The sequence below is a fragment of the Triturus cristatus genome, chromosome 1_2 (assembly GCF_964204655.1).
Source record: "Triturus cristatus chromosome 1_2, aTriCri1.1, whole genome shotgun sequence".
Taxonomy (NCBI): Eukaryota; Metazoa; Chordata; class Amphibia; order Caudata; family Salamandridae; genus Triturus; species Triturus cristatus.
Window position 1 is genome coordinate 477,193,148 of NC_140580.1, and position 18,971 is coordinate 477,212,118.

Consider the following 18,971-nt stretch of genomic DNA (forward strand, 5'->3'; position numbering starts at 1 on the left):
CACCATATTTCCAAAGTGGTGGGGGGGGCTACTATTGTCTTTTTTGTAAGTAACAGAGCAGCACTTCATATGGCGCTTAACCAACAGTAGCCCAGACAGATAAAAGTTCCTTTGTTTCCCAATCTAAGGGGCATATTTACAAGATAATGATGCAGAGCGGCAGAGCTGCACTGCAAGCCATCTTGCTGTGCTGTGCTGCGTCATTAGGAAAGTGCAGGGATGTGTCGTATTTACAACAATACAACACATCCCTGTGCTTTCCCCTGCGCTTGCGCACAATAGGCTGTCTAGTATCAATGGAGGCACCCTTGCACCATGGTGCAAGGGTGCCTGTTTTGCAGGGATGTTTGTTTTTTATGCAGGAAGGAACACCTTCCGACACAAAACCAATCATTGATGGCATTTTCCTCCTTGTATGTATGCTGCAGAATGTAGCACACATATAAACAGGAAACAACAAGGAGAAATAAAGGTATTTCTTCTCGTTGCATCACTTTTACATCTCCCCTGGGGAGGCATTAGAATCTGACACAATCCCAGGTTTTGAAAACCTTGAAAATCTATGAATGCATTGGAATCCATGGGTGTTGCGTGGGAACACCCATAGCAACACCCTTGAAACGACCCTTTCACGCAGAGTAATGCGTGAAAAGGGGCCATGTTTACAAGGCCATAAAAGCCATGCAGGGTGGCTTTGTGTGGTCTTGTAAATATGGGCCAGTACACTGTGCCACCGCATCAAAAAAGGGAAGCTCCAGTGGTGCAATGGGCTTATAAATATGCCCCTAAGGGAGGAACATTCATTCACCAAGTCTAAACCCACTCTCCTTGTACTGTTCGTCTATTTGGCTTCTTATCAAGGTACTGTTAATATGTCTTTTCAGATTCCATCTGTTTAATTGAGTTCACTTATGTCTTTTACTGTGGCTTTGACCAAAAATGGCTTTGACTCAGAAAAGGAACTCTGCATAATGATGTTGGGACTCACTGTATTCACACAATGGTACTCTGAATAGTTGTGTGGCTGTTGGTCTTTGACCCTTATATTCCCACGCAGTACACATTATTGCAGGTCTGAATGTTTTAAACACTTTATTCTTTTTAGGAAAATTCCAGCGGTATGACTTGGTTTCCTTCCAACACATCTTAATTGCTCTAATTATTTTTGTTTTATTTCTCGTCTTAAATTCTCTCTGGAAACACTCGAATCACAATCTCACCAGAATGGAGAACAGTATAGCCTTGTATGTTTATGTTCCACAAGGGTGTGGTACATTTAGACTGTCTCATCAACTTAGATCTATTTATATTGTTGAGTAGACTGAGAATTTGCTTGTTACATGCATCAGGTTCATGGTGACTGAAGTGACCTTTCCGCTTCTTCAGTGCTTGCAAAAATCATTCATGCCATTTTACAAATAGACCTTTTTTTCTGGGTTTCTAATGCTGGCTTACTCTTAGTATTTCCTGTTGTGCTAAACTATTATTGTAACATAGCTAGAGAAGCTCTTTCTTCTCTGTCTCTCCTTTCAAATGTTTAATTAAAGCTTATGGTGATTAATCCATGCTGTTCAACACATCCCAATCCTACTTAAAAGGGAATACCACTTGAGCGTGTACACACATTTGTGTACTTGGGGTTCACCATCACTGAACGGATAGATTGATCAGCACATACCTCTAGACAAAGACTCAAAACATTGGTGGTCTGCTGAGGGATTCTTGGGTGTCCTTTTTTTAAGTCTGTCTTCCTGGTAATGCAGATCTATGCATCTAAAGCATTGGGAACTGTGCTTTATGGTGCCGAACTCTGGGGTCACATGACCCTTAATGCCCTGGTTCTTGCACAGGACTGATTTCTGAGGCAACTGTTGAACCTTCCAGTAAGCACTCCGCTGATACCACTAAGGCTGGATATGGGTGCTAGACCAATTTCTGAAATGATTACCATTAGGCCCCTAATGTACTGCAGAAGAATTTGGACAACCATTGAGTTATCCTCTTACTGTTGTGGTTTGAGAGAGATACTTGCCATACAGGGGACTAACCCTGGATTAAATATTTCACGGATACCCTCCAGAGTATGAGGAAAGGTAGACTTTGGGAACACCCCGTAGAGGCTTGTAGCCAAATCTCCAAACTAGAACTTAGAGTGAGCTATAAGAATCACAAACTAGGCACTCTTTAATGAGCCCAACCTTGGGAGCACTAACAAATGATTTGATACAACATTAAGATTATTTTAAAGCTGAAGAGTTCCTAGATGAAATAGAACCAAACCTGTCCAGAAAGCTCTGTGTTCAATTTAGACATGGGCCTCTCCCCATGCACACATATGCCCACAGATGGGTTTGTTGAGACAAAATAGAGGGCTGATTAAACCTTGGCCCATGTCCTCTAACTTTGCCAAGACTATAGGCTGGCAAGGGCAAAATGGCTAATCCCCATCTGCAGGAATGTGGGGATGGTCCAGCATGAGGAGGCCCTTAAAATTCTTGAAACTGACACCAGCCAGCACACTGTATTTGCAGTCTCTATGTATCTATTTGCAATATGGTGCATAAGGCGCAAACACGTTTTGCTCCCTGCTGCAGTTAACATTCCATAGCCCAGCGCTTTGTACTAAGCTACTGATTTATACATACTGATTTTGTACTGATTGTCTTGGTATTCTAGTGAATGGTATTAAGGCATGCATTTTTAAACAGTATGTTTTTATTACCGATATAAGGCTGTTTTTAATGTTTTTCTTAAAAATTATTTTTAATCTATTTATTCCTCTCTTATTTTTTCCTGCACTAAATCCTGTTGTAGTCGTATAATTGATTGTCTTTTGTGGCTTATTGCCAAAATAAATAATATTGACTTGACCTAATTGAAGCAATTTCTTCAGAGGCATAATGACGACTACACTCAAAATGTAATCACCCTTTACACACAATTCTTATAAGTTGTGTGATTCTTTATACTCAATCCTAATATTTTCTGAACTATTGTTAATGGTTCATTTTGTAAAGGTATTTATTACACAGGAAAAGGAATGCAGTTATAAGTTATTTTGTCCTTATGTTGACCCTATCCATCTTCTGCCTCCTGGACAAAGGTGTTAACTCTACATTCCTTACCATGCTTATAGAAATGTGTTATTTTGGAGGTTTGTAGTGTTAGCTAGGATAAATCTGCTGTTCTAGACAAAAAAAGATTGAGGAAATACTATATATATTTTCTGTTCTAATGTACGTTTCACCAAAATTTGCTTCAAAAATCATGTTGGTTCCTCACATTCTCATTCCTCTATGAAGTTTAGATTTTTTTAATTGGAAATCTTTGTTGAGTCCAACTTATTTTTAAATGTGTCCTTCTTCTCATTCATGTGTGAGTAATATGACATACTAGGAATACAATTGATCCATTCAAAAGGTTGAACTAATATAGAGCCACTGGGAATCTCTTTTTATCATTGTTAGGATACACATCATAATTATTCTTTATTTATTTTTAGTGTTACATTGTACCAGTTTAACATATTTCAGTCACTCCATAGCTCTTTAACACTTGCCTGAGAGAGAGTGAGAGAAAAAGAAAGTGAGAGAGATAAAGAAAGAGAGAGTGACAGTGTGAACAAGTCATTCATATAAGTGAAGATAGAATGTACATAGAAAGGTGCAGGGAAGGGTATCAAGGCACAGATCTGTGGAGCGGGAGGGAAGACATTGATGAGATCTGTTTTTGAGTAAATGGTGAAAATCTCTTTAATGATTTCTGAACTACTGGAGTGTTTTCTTCTATACTTTTATAAAGTGTTGTAAGTGGTCTGAAATTGCATACATGAAAAAGGCTTCATTCAAGAAACATTTCATCACCACTGCAAATTGTGTATTCTAGAACACAAGAATCATGAAACAGAACTGTTCACTTTATACCATACCAGAAACTGTTTTGTTTGTTACAAAAACCATTCATGCCTGACATCCCCAGATGTTAAACATGAAAATCAAGTGGAACTTCTATATATATCAAAAATATGAAGGGTTCCTAGGTTAGCCTTCATCAAGTTGTATGTGTCTAAAGGTGAACCAGAAACTACTAAACGTCTGATCATCATGAGAAATGACGCGTGTATTTTAAAACAATGCCTATGTTGTACTATTGAATGTTTTTCTATCAAGAAAGTTCTGCTGAATTCATTCTTCTAGCAATTGATTTGATTAATACTATGGATAGTTGCATTAATTAAGTGGTATTGGTTTAATATCCTGATCCCCTGTGGGAAGTAACTTCATACATACACTGAATTATTTCAACTACAGACTGATTATCAGTTACTTATCCTTCAAGTGGTATCAGTGTTGCTTCTAATTTCTTTATAGTTGATGTTCTGTGCTTCTATTATTGTCCTATTGCCTCATTCTACAACAATGCATAATTTGTGGATGCCCATGCTATGACATTTCTAAACACATTACACATCTATGATGAGTTAAATTGTTTGCTTAAGTATAGCTTTTTAGCAATATATGCATCTACCCTTAAGCAGTGTCTTGCTTTCTTATAAACTCAAACATATGATTAATTTACCAATTTGACATTGCAGATCATTTACTCCACTACATCCAGAAGAATATATAAGTCTTATTTTCCAGGAGCGCATTCTCTTACCTTTCTCCTGCAGAGATTGTTTTTGCTGGAAGACTTAATAGCAACCTGTTTCTGACAACATTTTTTATTACTCTATTTTTCTATTTTCCTGCTAATGTATAAGCTCTGGGTCGGTTGTATTTGAGTGCATTAATAGTAAAGGGTTTGTAAAAAGACATTTTAAATTGTAAGCAATAATAGCTATACATATTAAGAAAATAATTACTATTCTCAGATAACTTACTTGATCACCCCATCTTCAACATATAGATCCGCAAGGAAAGACTGGTCATCATTGACTATTTTTCCCCCTTTGATCAGCAGTCGGTCACTCTAAAACAAGATGATAGTTTTGTGGAAAACTTTAGAAACTTTAAATAAGATGCTCACCACATTAAACACACCACACGTTGTCATTAATGCAAGTGAGACTATCACATAAACCATTTTGTATCAGTTTCATTTCTGTTTACTGGCAGTGAAACTGTAATTACATTTAATGTGAAAAATATTATTTATTAAGAAAACAACGAAAAAAATATTAAATGTTGTAATGTGGTTCTAGCTTTAAGATCTTTGCAAGTTACTGCTAACAAAACAACACTGCTTGCATTTATGACTGATGAATTTTAATAGCGCAGACAAAAACTGTTTGTGACAACAGCCCCTATACATTGGTGAGTGTAAACATTGTGAAAGTGCTAAAACATATTTTAATTAATCCATAACTAAATTAAAAAAGATAACAGGGGTTATTATGAGTAGCAGTGGGTGTAAATCACAAAACTTGCAGTAGTGCAATCAGACAAAGCAACAGCAAATTACAAGAGATTATGCTGAATTAAGCCAGAAGCGTAAATTAGCATGTAGTCAAACTGGACCAAGAGATGCATTTTGTGCTAAGAAAATCGATATAAACATAAAAGAACATGAACAATAACTGCCAGTAGCTACTCAAGCTCTGTTCTTGTGTTTTTTCATTAGGCATTTTTGCCCCAAATTTCACAAATTATTCGAATGGGCGTAATTGGTTATTTCACATCACATAGGTAACATGAATTTACCAGAATTACCTCAATGACTGTCGCATAGTTCAGATTTCACAAGGCCTAATTATGAGTTTTAAAGGTGGTCGGTGAATCCCCCAATGGGTAAATTAGGAAATTTTGGCTGGATTGGTGGGGAACGTTTTGCCGAAAGATCTCCCTCCTATTCAACCGAAGCACTGATGGCAAAGTGTGATGCCAGCCAACTACCATTCCAAGGTGGTCTGTTTGCAAAGTGTTGGTTCAGTATTTTAGAAACAAAGAACCAAAGTGGCGATTTTTCTGAAATACAAACATCTGTGGAATTGATGTGAAGGAAATTTTCTCCCTGTGTGTGGAGGCATTGTTGATTTTTTCCTGCACAGGATCGTCCAGTCTCACATGTCAGTCCTAGGCACAAAAAATCACGTTGGAATGCATGGTCTAAATAAGGCAAGCTTTACAAAGCAAAGGGCTAGTGGCACTGAGATGGGTTAGCCTCGGGGAAGACGTTTCTGACAATGGATCCATCTGATAGTCTTTCATCAAGACCCTTATAGTTGCTCACCACTCAATGAGTCAGTGGAGCTGTAAGTTTTGAAGAAGAAATGTACTGCTGATTTACTGTGGTTCAGACATTCTGACAAGTTCTAAATGGCAGTTTATACTGACCTTCAGACATATGTTGGTGAAATAACTCCCTACTTCTACTGTCAATACACGATAATACAAGGTTTTGAATCCTTCAAACACTTTTAGTCCTACCTTCATCTGCAACTTCCTCTTTCTAAACAGACCTCCAATCAATAAAGGAATTTTTATGTACAACTTCTAGGATCCAATATCAGATTAATATCACCCACTCCATACTATGCATCATTGCCAATGTAAACATCTGATTTGACAAACCTCAAATGACTCAACCGAATGCCATCTTATCAGGCATGATCTCTCATGACCTACACCATACTGTCACTGGGCTGACTGAGATAGCATGCTCTATATTAGTTAGCATAGGTTTTATTGAGGGGGTTTCTCAGCGTTGATACAGAAATCTGTAAACATCTGAGTCGGAGCGGTTAAAATCAAAACGTTCTGAGAGCTTTTCTGAAAGGCGTCAGGTGGTTTTCTGCTCTGAGTTAGATGGGAACAGCATTCCATGCTTTTGGTGTCACAACTGCAAACATTCTACCTCGCATCCTAGCTTTCCTGGCCTTAGCAACACACAATTTATACTCACCTGCCACTGTCGGCAGATATCAATGTCAACATGTCGGTTTTTGATAAGTGGATAAAAGCAGCTCTAGACAAGGTACTTGCAGAAAAAAAGCATCTCCCACTAGGTACACTTTCCTGCTCCCAGGTACAGCAAACTGCTAGTCCAAGCCAAAAGAGCAATGCAAGTTGAAGGCGTGGACATGGAGAAACAGGTACCAGGAATATGCTAAAAAGGAATATAAAAAAGAACTTAAACACTATAAACTACTATTGATCAAGTGTTGCTCCAATGATAATCTATGGGAGAACTAGACCTTGCAATAGTGAAAAACAAAATTGACAGTCTTGCACTATCAGGACATGTACAATACACCTGTACATGTCCTACCTTTCACATACACAGCACCGTGCCTATGGGGGTACCCTGGGCCTACCTTAGGGGTGCCATACATGTAGTAAAAGGGAATGTTAGTGCCTGGCAAGAAGGTGCACTTTCCAGGTCCCATGGCTGGTTAAACTTGCACTCACAGACACTGCATTGACAGGCTTGGGACAAGTTAACATGGCTACTCATGTGGGTGGCACAACCAGTGTTGCAGGCCCCCTAGTAGCATTTGATTTACAGGCCCTGGGCACACACAGTGCACTTTACTAGGGACTTAACAATAAACCAAACATACCAATCATGGAGAGCCAACAAGAATTACAATTTGCACAGGGGGCTCTTGCACCGTAGCACTGATCAGCAGTAGTAAAGTGCACTGAGTACATAAACCAGCATAAACGAAGTCCAGCATAACAAACAAAATATAGCAGGTTGAGGCAAAAAGATAGCGGAAACCGCACCAAGGATGCCTGGTCTAACAACAATCAATCTAGAAATGTGCCAAACTGAAAAAGAAACTCCCTTAGATGAAAGAATACCTAAAAAGATAAAAGGAAAAATTTCAACAGTGCAACATCTCTGCCAGAAGACAAAGAGCTCTCTTGACAAAATGCATCTACATAGGCATAACAGAAGGTGTTAATCAGACATCAAATAGCCAAAGAAAATACATGATTCAAGCAGGATCTACAATGCCAAATGCCCAGGCAAAGAATGCCATGAAATATAAAAAGAATTCCAATGTACTGAAAGCAGTTAAACAGCCATTCCTAACTCTCAAGGATTCTGCAAGAAAATGACAGCTCACTGCACCACCACAGCAGACACCTTTGACTCATACCTGGGAAACAAGCGAAACAGTTGCTACATGGAGATGCCACGTTATACAAGCAATCCAACAAAGGTATTCATCTCTATCAGAGGAAACAAGAGAACCAGTTGACAATTGGCGATGTCACCTTTAACAAGCAATCACAAAAATGTATTCATCTCTATCATTCTTTGGATAGAATTTGGGGATATTGTGAAACTCAGCAATCCAGCAGGCTGTACTTTAGAATAATACCCACCATAAATATTCATGAGAATTCTTCTACTATCATGGATGGCTATACCAACGATTCCTCTCTAAACCACGAGATGACTTCAAATAATTCAGAACTCAGCCACAAGATTACTTTTACATATAAAGGCATGCACACACACACACACACACACATTTATCCTGCCTTGAAGGCTCTCCACTAGTTATTGATTGCAAGAAGATGTTAATCACCCAATTATGCATCACTGACACAGTAATACACAATAAAGATCCTGAATTCCAAAAGATGAAAATCAATGTTGGAGGATTAGTTATTAGTAGGGGTAAGTATGCACCTACCACTAACAAGAAGGCCACCCATGCAATATAAGGTCCAGACAAAGCCTCAATACATTAGCCCCTGGCTCAACCCTTGGTAGCTGGCTGCAAGCAAGCAAGCTTAACTCAGGAGACAGGTATGTTAAAAACACCAATACATTAAATAAGTAAGACACAACTTGCAATAAAAATCCTGCGCCAATTTATAAAAATAGAAAATATTTGTATCTGTAAATTACATCAAAATGACAAAAATCAATTATAGGGAACCAGAGATATGAACTTTTATAGATTAACCACTTTATTGTGCTTGGCCGGGACAAAGTCAAAGTTTGAGGCAATGGAGCCCTGGTCAGATACACTAAGTGGGAGGCTCCAGTCACAATGTTACCTTTGGACCTAGAAACTTTTATGGAGGATTTTCTATTGACGTCCTGCGATCCCTTCCACTAGGCCGATTGAGATGCAACATCGTTGGATTGCTTTTCCATGAGGCCCTGGGGTCAGTTCCTGAAAGTCTGGAGCTCTGGGGCTTTCAGCGCAAGAAACCTGAAATCCAGGCTGCGTCATGGTTGAAGGTCGTCGGCTAGATTCTCAACTTCAGGTCGGCCCACTTATGGAACTTTTTCCAAAAGTTCCTCCAAACTTCTCCGAACTTCTGGAACTTCTTCCTGATGTTTCTCTTGAGGGTTCAAAGTGTCCAAAACACAAATCCTAGGGTCCTTAAGCTCTGAGATGTTCCTTGGTAGTTTGGAACTACAGTTCCCACGATGCACCTGGCCATATCTTTAAAAGCCCCCTGGACGCACTCCAGGCTGGGGACATCTTGAGGGAGATGGTGCTGGGAAGCTCTGTTAACCAGTTTCTTTCAGGGAGTCCACTCCTTAATCATTGTTGAAGCAAGAAAAAGTCCTCAGGGCTGTAGTTCCAAGTATGCAACAAGAGCAGTCCCCTAGGGAGCAATCCTGTGAAGTGCAGATCAGGGATCCAGCAGGACAATCCTTCTGGATTGTAGTCTCAGGCAGGAAATCTGAGTTGCTATGCAGCTCTCACATATTAATTCAATAAACTGGGGTGACAACTAGGGAGCACTCCTGTCCAATGAGGTGCAAGGTGCCACATAAAAGCATGACAGCTTCCTCCAAAGTGTGGCATTTTCTTGTCCCACAAAGCATTGCACTCCCCCTCCTGAAAATTCCATTGCCGGGTCTGCCATCTGGCCTGGGTTACAGGAAGAGGGGGTAGGTCTGGCTGGCACTCCTTACTGTCCTGCTCTCTTCGAAGCCCAGTTTGATTTACCCTACCCCAGACCTGGCCTGTTCTTTGCACCAGCAGAGCTCTCCTCATCAGATAACCTCTGCTCTATGTGGACAGTTATCACCTCATCAAAGCAGCCTGGCGAAACCTTTTAAGGCTGACCAATGAGGAAAGGCTGCTTGAAGGCTGGATTTTGGCTCACGGAGAAGAAAGTTCTATAACTTATTTTCTGTACTAGTTATGATAAATGCAACAGTGGGAAGTTATTGGATTTATCATTGCCCGTCTTTTAAGTCTTTGAATGATATTTTAGCTCCTTCCTTGCAATAGTTATACTTAAATAACATATTCCAATGTTAGCCTATGGGGGAAATCAAAATTGACAGTTCCCTCACCAGGGCATATAAAACATATTTTATAATGTCCTTGCTTATAGCTAAATGGCACCCCACACCTGGGGCACCTAGGGAAGGCCTTAGACGTGACTTATATTTAAAAATCAAATTTGCATGCAATTTACTTTTTGAAAACAGTCTGAAAAGCAGGGCTGCCTTTAAAAATGACGGTAGGCACACAGCAGTGCACACTTCAGTGCAGGAAATTGACTGGGCGTCTAAACCCACCTGCCCTACTATATTTCAGGGATTTATGGGTAATTTGATTCCCCTTGCCTTATTATACACTAGGGAGTTACAGGGTCTGTCATTGCCAATTTTAATTATACCTAATTGCCATACACCTTTTTCATCAGAGCACTGTCCCTGGGCCTGCTTAGCAGAGCCCAGGCCACAGTCAGAGTCAGTTACCACCAGTATCAGTCAAGAAATGGAGGTGATCAGAGCCAAAAAGGATGACTTTCTCACAGTCAACAAATACTCTCCACCCGGATTCTCTCTCAAAATGACCACTGTGATAAATAATTTCTCTTTACGAAAAGAAAAGTGTCTGTAGCCCTACTTTTTCCTGTATAGTCTACCAAATTATTGAATTCACTCCTAGCAAAAAAATGACCCACTAACATACCACTGGAATTTAAGAATAATGGTTACTAGTAAATTATTCCCAACCTGACTATCATGGACATCTGGACAAGCCATCTTCTAGAAAACAAGAAAAAACACATGACTAAAGCCTACTCAGTCCAAACAGAAGATCTGCCCAATTTATCAAAATCTTATGCAAGAACTCAATCAATCTTACTAGTCAAAATAACTCCTTCTCACCCTGTCACTGTATAATTAAATGTAAAATAAATTGCTATCACCCACCCAAATACTCTATCACCTGGTCAAATGGCACCAACTTCAACAAGCTTCATTCCACTATATTGCATAATTTCTACAAAAAAAGAGGATCTTGATATATGACTATTGAATACCTGTCAACCTCAGCATGCCATGCTCCCCTTATTCGACTCCTACACAAAACTTCATGTCTTCTGGCTTACTTTTCTGTTGTGCTTGTGTGAAGTGACCATGCTTCAATGCATCGCCCATAACCTCTTTCTTCCTACAAATTGATCATTACTTGTCAGCAATATATTCATCTTAAGAGGTTCCTCTAGCCTGACAATTCACTCCACCATAAATTCATACAAACTAACACACCCCTAATGTCTGCTAGCGATGACATCTACCTTCTTCTGAATCTAGGACACACAAACTGGGGTAATGCATTTAAGGGTTTCTTCAGAAAACACAGGAATAGCCACTAAATTAAACACTAACCTTGGGAGGCACTGTAGCATTCTAAGTGCCATAAAGAGCTGCAATTCCTCATGAGGAGAAGTAAGAACTACATAAATGTAATTATACTGCAATATAATTTAATGCCTCTACTGTTGTATTATCAGCTGCTAAGCACTGGTGGCATAAACTACAAATAAACTATAAAATTAAGGATTATTATAAAGTTGTTGCATTTACTAGTTATCTCACTTTGATAAGCAATATACATAAGGCATAAGAGCAAACTCTTTGTTTCCTTTCAAAAAGTAGTTGCATATCATATACATATAACTCACACTGAAATTCTCTTTCCTTTATTAAATGTGCCAAAGGGAGCATGTAGAGATGAAACAACAAACGGAATTTTGATGAACCCTGGGGTACTCCACATTCTCACAGTGTGGTTTGCGAGCAGTGTTTGCCAATTTTAACAATCACAAATGCTCTCTGAAGAATGATTTTAGCTATGACCATACTCAAACTATAATATTAGGCCATTATTTTAGTATTGTAAAGAGTATTCCATGACACATGGTACCAAGGGCTGCTGATAGGTCTAGTAATGCAATTGCTGTTGTGTGGCCTTATTTCTGCGCTCTAGCACCATCACGAGTATCCAGATAATGACTGTTTCCATTCCATGCAGGCGGCAGAAGCCGGATTGTGCATCATCTAAGAACTTCACTTTCTATACATTATCTTGTATTTGTTTGCAGACTTCATCTATGATGATTTTAAACAAGGCTGTAAGTGTAGAAACTAGTTTTAAATTGGCTGGATAGTTATCTACTTAGGGGCTTATTAGGAGTTTTGCGGTTTTCATGTGGGACGACCACCATTGCAGTCCCTGGAGGACCGCCAAGCCTGTGGTGTACCCGCCCACTAGATTATGAGTTTAATCCAGAGCGGGCGGGCGGTGCTGCTGTGGTGTCATGGCGGTGGGGATGTAAGGCTTATAGGAGAACATACCGCCGTGTTGAGAGAGCCTGCTGCACATACGTGCACTCTGTGGCACTGTGTGGCATGCACCATGGCATACATATCAACAATGAATGCATGAAAGTGCAATTGTAGGAGGGCACAATATGTGCCGTCTGCATACATCCCCATGGCCAGATTCGTTCAGGGGCCTTGTTAGGGCCCCATTACCTGTGTTTCCACCACCAGAAATGGGAGGTGGAAATGCAAGTCGTAATATGTTTGGCTGCGATGTCATTGGCACTGCCAGCAGATTCAGGCCTCTTGCTGCAATCCACTGTTGTGGGATCCTGGATCCTGGCCGAGGCGGCGGATTTGTGGCAGTCCCACTGCCACCATCATAATAAACCGGTCAGACCATCGGGTAGTGGTGGTCAGCTCACCGCCACGAGTATGGCAGTCCCAAGGACCGCATGACTTGTAATAACCCTATTAATATTTGTATTAAAAGTACAGCTTTGCTTGTTTTAAGTCTTTATGCCAGACACCTCTCTATATGAATGATCGATTAAGCAGGAAAAATATCTTTGGCTAGCACTCAGATGCAGTCTTTAACCAGTTTGTCTGGACATGTAGCCATCCCATTCCCAGAACCTGAGGGCTTGAGAGGGTCTACACATCTAATAACATTGCATGCAGATAATAATTGAACACTGTTAGTTTCAGTTCATCTTAATGCTGCAGGCTCAACTCAAATGTGCCATTTGCAGTATTCCGTTGTTTGGCACTGCAGGGGGGTGCCACTGCCGACACCATCTCAAAGTTATGAGTTTGGGATAATTTTTCGTTTAACATATAAGTCTACGACCTTCAACAACACTGCAGACAGCCATTTATGACATCCTTAAAATGAACCACCATGTTAAGATATTCATTATTCTGTATGTCAATGGAAGTGCTTCCAGCAACAAGAGCCAATATCACTGTGGAAAATGCTGAATGTCGTGGCACAATAATGTAAAACCAACTGAGCAACAGAGAACATCAATGACAAATGCTAATGCTGCAAAGGACACGTGAAAAACAGATTGTTCATGTGTACACTGAGACCTCTGCCTTTTTCTGCAGACCTACAACCCAACAAGCTGGCCAGATAAATTTCAAGACCACACTTTTGCTCCATGGCCCTGATTTCCCCTTGTGGTTTACCGGCTTGCACTGCAGAATAAAAAACCCAAAGGTCCCAGGAGGAACTAGTGTATAGAAGTGTTTAAGTCTATTACAATCACATTGTTATTATGTTATTGAAATCATTGTGAATAATAGTTGTATTTCTTTTCTATAAAAGGAGGCACCAGTAAAAGCCCTATGAGGTAATGTCCTAATTACTCACCAGCAATCTTTATTAATCTCGAATCTGATGTCCTCACACCAGCCATTACTTCTGAGGTTGAATCCACCTTGAGACAGGAAAATCCAAGAAATAATGCAAATGAAAGGCCCACCCACCACTGCAGGGTGCCATTAAAAACTTAAATTCCTAACATTGTCCTGCCATACCCAAAGATAGAGGAAAGCTTGATAGATGAGAGGGGGACAGGCAGATTACAGTGGCTGATATGTGGAAATTAAGACCAAGAGTAATAAAGGTTAAATGTAAGTAATTGGGACACTACTTCCATGGCCTGTATTGCTTCTCCCAATCATTATGTTTGAGAGATATGAAAGCAAATCTGGACTGCAGCAAAAAAGAAAAGACCAAAACAAAATGCATTTTGTGGCACCTATTGTTTTAATGAAATTAAATAGCAACAGGAAGGAGTTTTAATGACAGAATTGAACTTAATAAATTAACTCCAAAGTTCCTTCCATCTGCCCAAATGCCTTGCAGTCTGTAATGCTCCACAAAATTATTCTAAGAATCACATGTAGCTACTCATCAGATCTCTGGAAGGGAAACAATTCTCTCTTCTGCCCATGTGGATGTCGAACCTCTTCCTGATGACCTGATCCACCTACTAACCATCATGGAGGAAGCTTTTTCATTCTGACCTGCAGAACCAAAGGTCAATAACAGGTGAAACAATCAACTAAACTCCTGTAAACATTTAAGGTAAAACATAAGCGATCTCTTTTCATCCAGTACATGTGTCAACTCTTATTCTCAAGAGGCTTGAGGATGAAAAAAAACTGTTGTAATTTACTCTCCAATAAAAGCACAAGCAGATCTACCTTCTGTGTCAAGCGGTAGAGACTTTGGGATAGAAGGTAATATTAGGGGTATCAACTACATCATCAAAAACTGAAAAATGTGCTGCACAGAGCAAAGCTCCTAATGCTATGAGCTGATGCAATTGCTATCAAAAAGGCTAATTTCAAGTCATAAATTTGATATCAATAGACTTTACAGTTTGAAGAGGCAGGACTGAAGTGCATTAGAACTAAAGGAAAAGCCCATTGTAGAGTTAAAAGTATAAATCATGGGAGGAGAGAGAATGGGAATCTTGAATACCCTCAGAGAAGTCAGCTGATTTGCGACTGCTTCCTCTAAATTTCCAGACTAACAATGAAAGCCTTGTCACAAGCGGACTAACCATCAGCTGGAACAGGGGCAGTTGAAAAAGAAGACCCTAATGAGGAAGAACTGCCAATGACATTAGAAGAGAAAATGTACATCTCCAAGGCCAAAAGTGGTCTGCCATAATCCCTTCTCAATCACACCGCTTAGGTCATTTCTGTGTCTAGTTCTGTACGGAAATGCCTCTTTTTGCATGATCACCACCAAATGTTTTGGATTGATGCTGCTGATTTTTCAACTCTGAAACTGCTCTGAGACCTGCTAAATACAGAGACGTTTTAAGGCATGGGCAAAGTGGGCTCTAGCCCAGGGCCACAGCCTTTTGAGGGGGGACCCCCTATAGAGACAGCTCTGTTCTTGCCCTAATCCCCTTGAGTAATTCTGAAGCAGATTGTTTTAAATACCATTTTTCTTTAATTTATTTTTAACGTGATTCATGTGTAAAGGTCTATAACAGACATTTTGCACAGAAATGGGATTATGTTTCATGCAACATATATAATAAAATCTTTTAGTTCAAAACAGGAGCTCACATATTAGAAATGGGTGAATGTCAAAGAAATGATTTGCAATAAAATTAATGACCTGCTGCTGTGTTACAATATTGATAATATACATCACTATCCCGGAATATTAGATGTAAATACATTTAGAACTTGGATCTGAGTGCCTGTGCGCCATTAGCGACCTGCATAAAGAGGATATGTAAGAGCTCAAATTGAATCATAAACTATAAGCTGCTCTGAACACGGCCCACAAAAATAGGTTTGGCCCAGGGTCCCCAAAATCCTGAAGATGTCCCTGGCTAAACAGACCTCAGCGTGAGTGCTCTGACCCTTGAAAGTATATATATTGGATTGGTTTACACCCTATTGGCATAATTTAACTTACCCATAAATGCCTAGTATGTGGTAAAAGGGGTACCCAGGCAACGTAAGGAAAAGTGTTCCCCAGGGACTGCAACACTTATTGTGCCACCCAGAGTGTGACAAATTAAAACAAGTCTCTCAGCTTACCACTACAGCCTGGAAGAGCAGTTTTAAGTTGCTAACTTAACTTTATAATTTAAACTAATGACAAACCCTAAACCTCCCTTTTTTAATATATTTAGGTCACCCCTAGTTAGCCCTATTGAGTCCAAAGGTAGGCTGCTGCATATATACAGGGCATGTATTTTATATGCCCTCGAGGAAAAAACCCAAAATTGTCATTTTAACTGAGGGAAGGCTAGTAGCCCCATTGGCGAATACAGGGTTATGCACTGACAATTCAGCTGTGCTAACATCTGAATAGGACTACTAAAGTTAGTACTTCAGGGTATTAAATTAATAGTTGCATTAAACCCGATTTGGTGCCCTAGTCAGATTTAATATAACTTTTGAGTATGTGCAACTGTCGACCTGTGAGGGAAGCTTGAATGTGACAGGAGCTGGAACAATAGAGCCCTGCCGTTGAAAGAGGTGTTACCTCCCCAATGGCAGGAAGCTAAGCAGTGAGCCCAAAATCCAAAATTCAAAGACGAAGACGCATTTGAATACCAAATGGTGGCCACACCTGAGAAGGGCTGTTCGTTTCTTTAGGTAGACGGGCTGGTGTCAGGGACAGAGAGGGTAAACAGTTGCCAAACCAGTTTCCCTTGGACGTGTATCCCTCAGGTAGCCACACCTCTAGGGTGTGCTACCTGTTCCACATCCCAAAATAAGGGTTCATCCAACTTGGGAGTGTGGTGAATAGTGCACTATGGGATAGATAGTTGTCGCACATTGCAGTAAGTTGTCATCAGACAGGAGGTGACTTAGTAGCCTACTGGCTAGTAACCATAGCATCTCCCCCAGGGCACATTCTTGGCATACATATGGGGGCACTATCCCAGACCTCAGATCTCATCTGGATTGGAAAGAGGACCAAAGAAGTACTTCCCTGCTGTTTCCTGGACCAAGCAAGAGAAACTGCACCAAAGTCTGGACCACGCCTGCTGATCCTTGAGCTGGCAAAGAAAGGACTGTGTGTCTATGGTTCCTGACTCGTGGAAAAGTTGTTCCTGAGCACAAGACAGAAGAAGTGAACTCAAAGAGTCAGTTGGATGACTTCCTATTACAGCACCAGGGCCGCAAAAGCTGAGGAAGCCCGTTTTGGCAAGTCAGTAGCCACAATCGTTTGTTATCCCCTGACCGCCAGCGTGCAGCCTGGGAGACCAAATCTTGATGCTCAAAAGTTTCACACGGGTCTGCTGGACCCAGGAGAGTGGTCAGAGTGTAGGATGGTTGCCCAAGAAGGACACTAGCCTTCCTGAAAGGGAACCACTGGTTTCTCTGTGACCAGAGACCAGTAGTCCAGTGCCAACTGGACTTTTGCTGGACCGAAGAGGACTTCAAGGGACATTGATCCCTGTAGCTAAAGTCGACCCACTGGGATCGTGAACCGAGTCTTAGTCCCAAGAAGCCTCCCATCAACAGCACAGCATCCTCAGCATCTTACAGTATCTTCAGCATTCTGTACCCCTTGCATCAGGACCACTCAATTGAAGTCTATGGCAGTTTTCCCATAGATCTCGGAACTGGACTTGAGATTCCTTTGGTGACAGGGTAACTGTGCTGGTAGTTCTTATTGTCCCCCTTGACCTCCTCCCTGCTGGAACTGGTCGCCCAAAGTGTGCGGGATTATCTGAACACAACTTTACAAAAGTTTTATAAGCATTCCAAAGTTTCTGTTAACCGCTGCATTTGTCAATGCCCTAACTTGAAAGTGAAGGTTTTGCACACAAAACCTGAGTATCTTCTAGTGTGATGGTGCTATTGGAACGTGAAAATAAGTGTCCACTAAACCCAACATGATAATAAAGCTTTCTGAAGAACTGAAGGAAAGATCACCATACACAACAACTTCAATCCCTAACCAGACTCAACAGACCTCACAACAGGATTCCCATATTGTTCAAAGAAACCACTCTGACCATGTGACCCACCATCTCCAGTGACGAAACTGTCTTCACATGCAGTCCATCCACTCTGGGGATCCTTCGGACTTCTGCCTCCACTACAACTTCACCAAAGGACTACAATCTATCAGCACAGCCCTCACTCTGAAATTAAATGCCTCAATCACTTCTGCCACCCTCCCTGGCACATAGAAGCATGACACAGTATTACCCCTACTCAAAAAGCCTTCTACCGATCCAACAATGCACACGAACTACAGGCCAATCTATCTGCCACCGTTTCAGGCCAGAGTCATGGAGAAACTTATCACAATATACCTCACCAACCATCTCCATAACCACCAACTCCTGGATGTCACACAATCAGACTTCACACCCAACCACAGCACAGAAACAATCCTCATCAACACAACAGAACATCTGTATAATCTTAGATATATGTGACAAGGCTGCTCTTAACCTCCTGGTCCACTCCACGGCATTCGACCCACTACATCCTCATCTGGCTCCTTCATTAGATTGTAACCTAAAGACCCATTCTTCATTGGATATACTCCTTCCTGACTGGAAGTACACAGTCAGTCAGCCAAGTCCCCTACTCTTTGGACACCCACAGCCCCATCTGTGGGCTGAAGTCGCCAACCTAATGAAGACCTACTGTCTCAAACTTAACACAGAATAAAAAGAAGTTGTAATCTTCAAGAAGAACCTATCACCATGGAACTCACCTAATGCCTAGCTGAACTTGGACCTACACCCACCTCAACCATCGCTACCAATGCAACGGGCGCCCGCGCATGTGCATTTGTGAGGAAGAAGCTATCCAGGAAGCAACAAGATGGAGCCCCGGGACGCAGCAGCTCAGGTAAGTAATTTTCTTTATGTAATGTTTCTAAGTAATTGTAAAATGAGGGCGGGAGGGAG

General features: G+C 40.8%; 1 protein-coding gene across 2 annotated transcripts in view; it reads right to left on the reverse strand.

Annotated features, from left to right (window-relative positions):
* DPYSL4 (dihydropyrimidinase like 4) overlaps positions 1 to 18,971 on the reverse strand; it is a 186,158-nt gene that overhangs the window by 154,241 nt on the left and 12,946 nt on the right. For both annotated transcript variants that reach the window (XM_085606201.1, XM_085606200.1), the window contains exon 2: positions 4,883 to 4,971. In XM_085606201.1, coding sequence (XP_085462327.1) covers positions 4,883 to 4,971 — 89 coding nt within the window. The remainder of the gene's footprint in view (positions 1 to 4,882; positions 4,972 to 18,971) is intronic.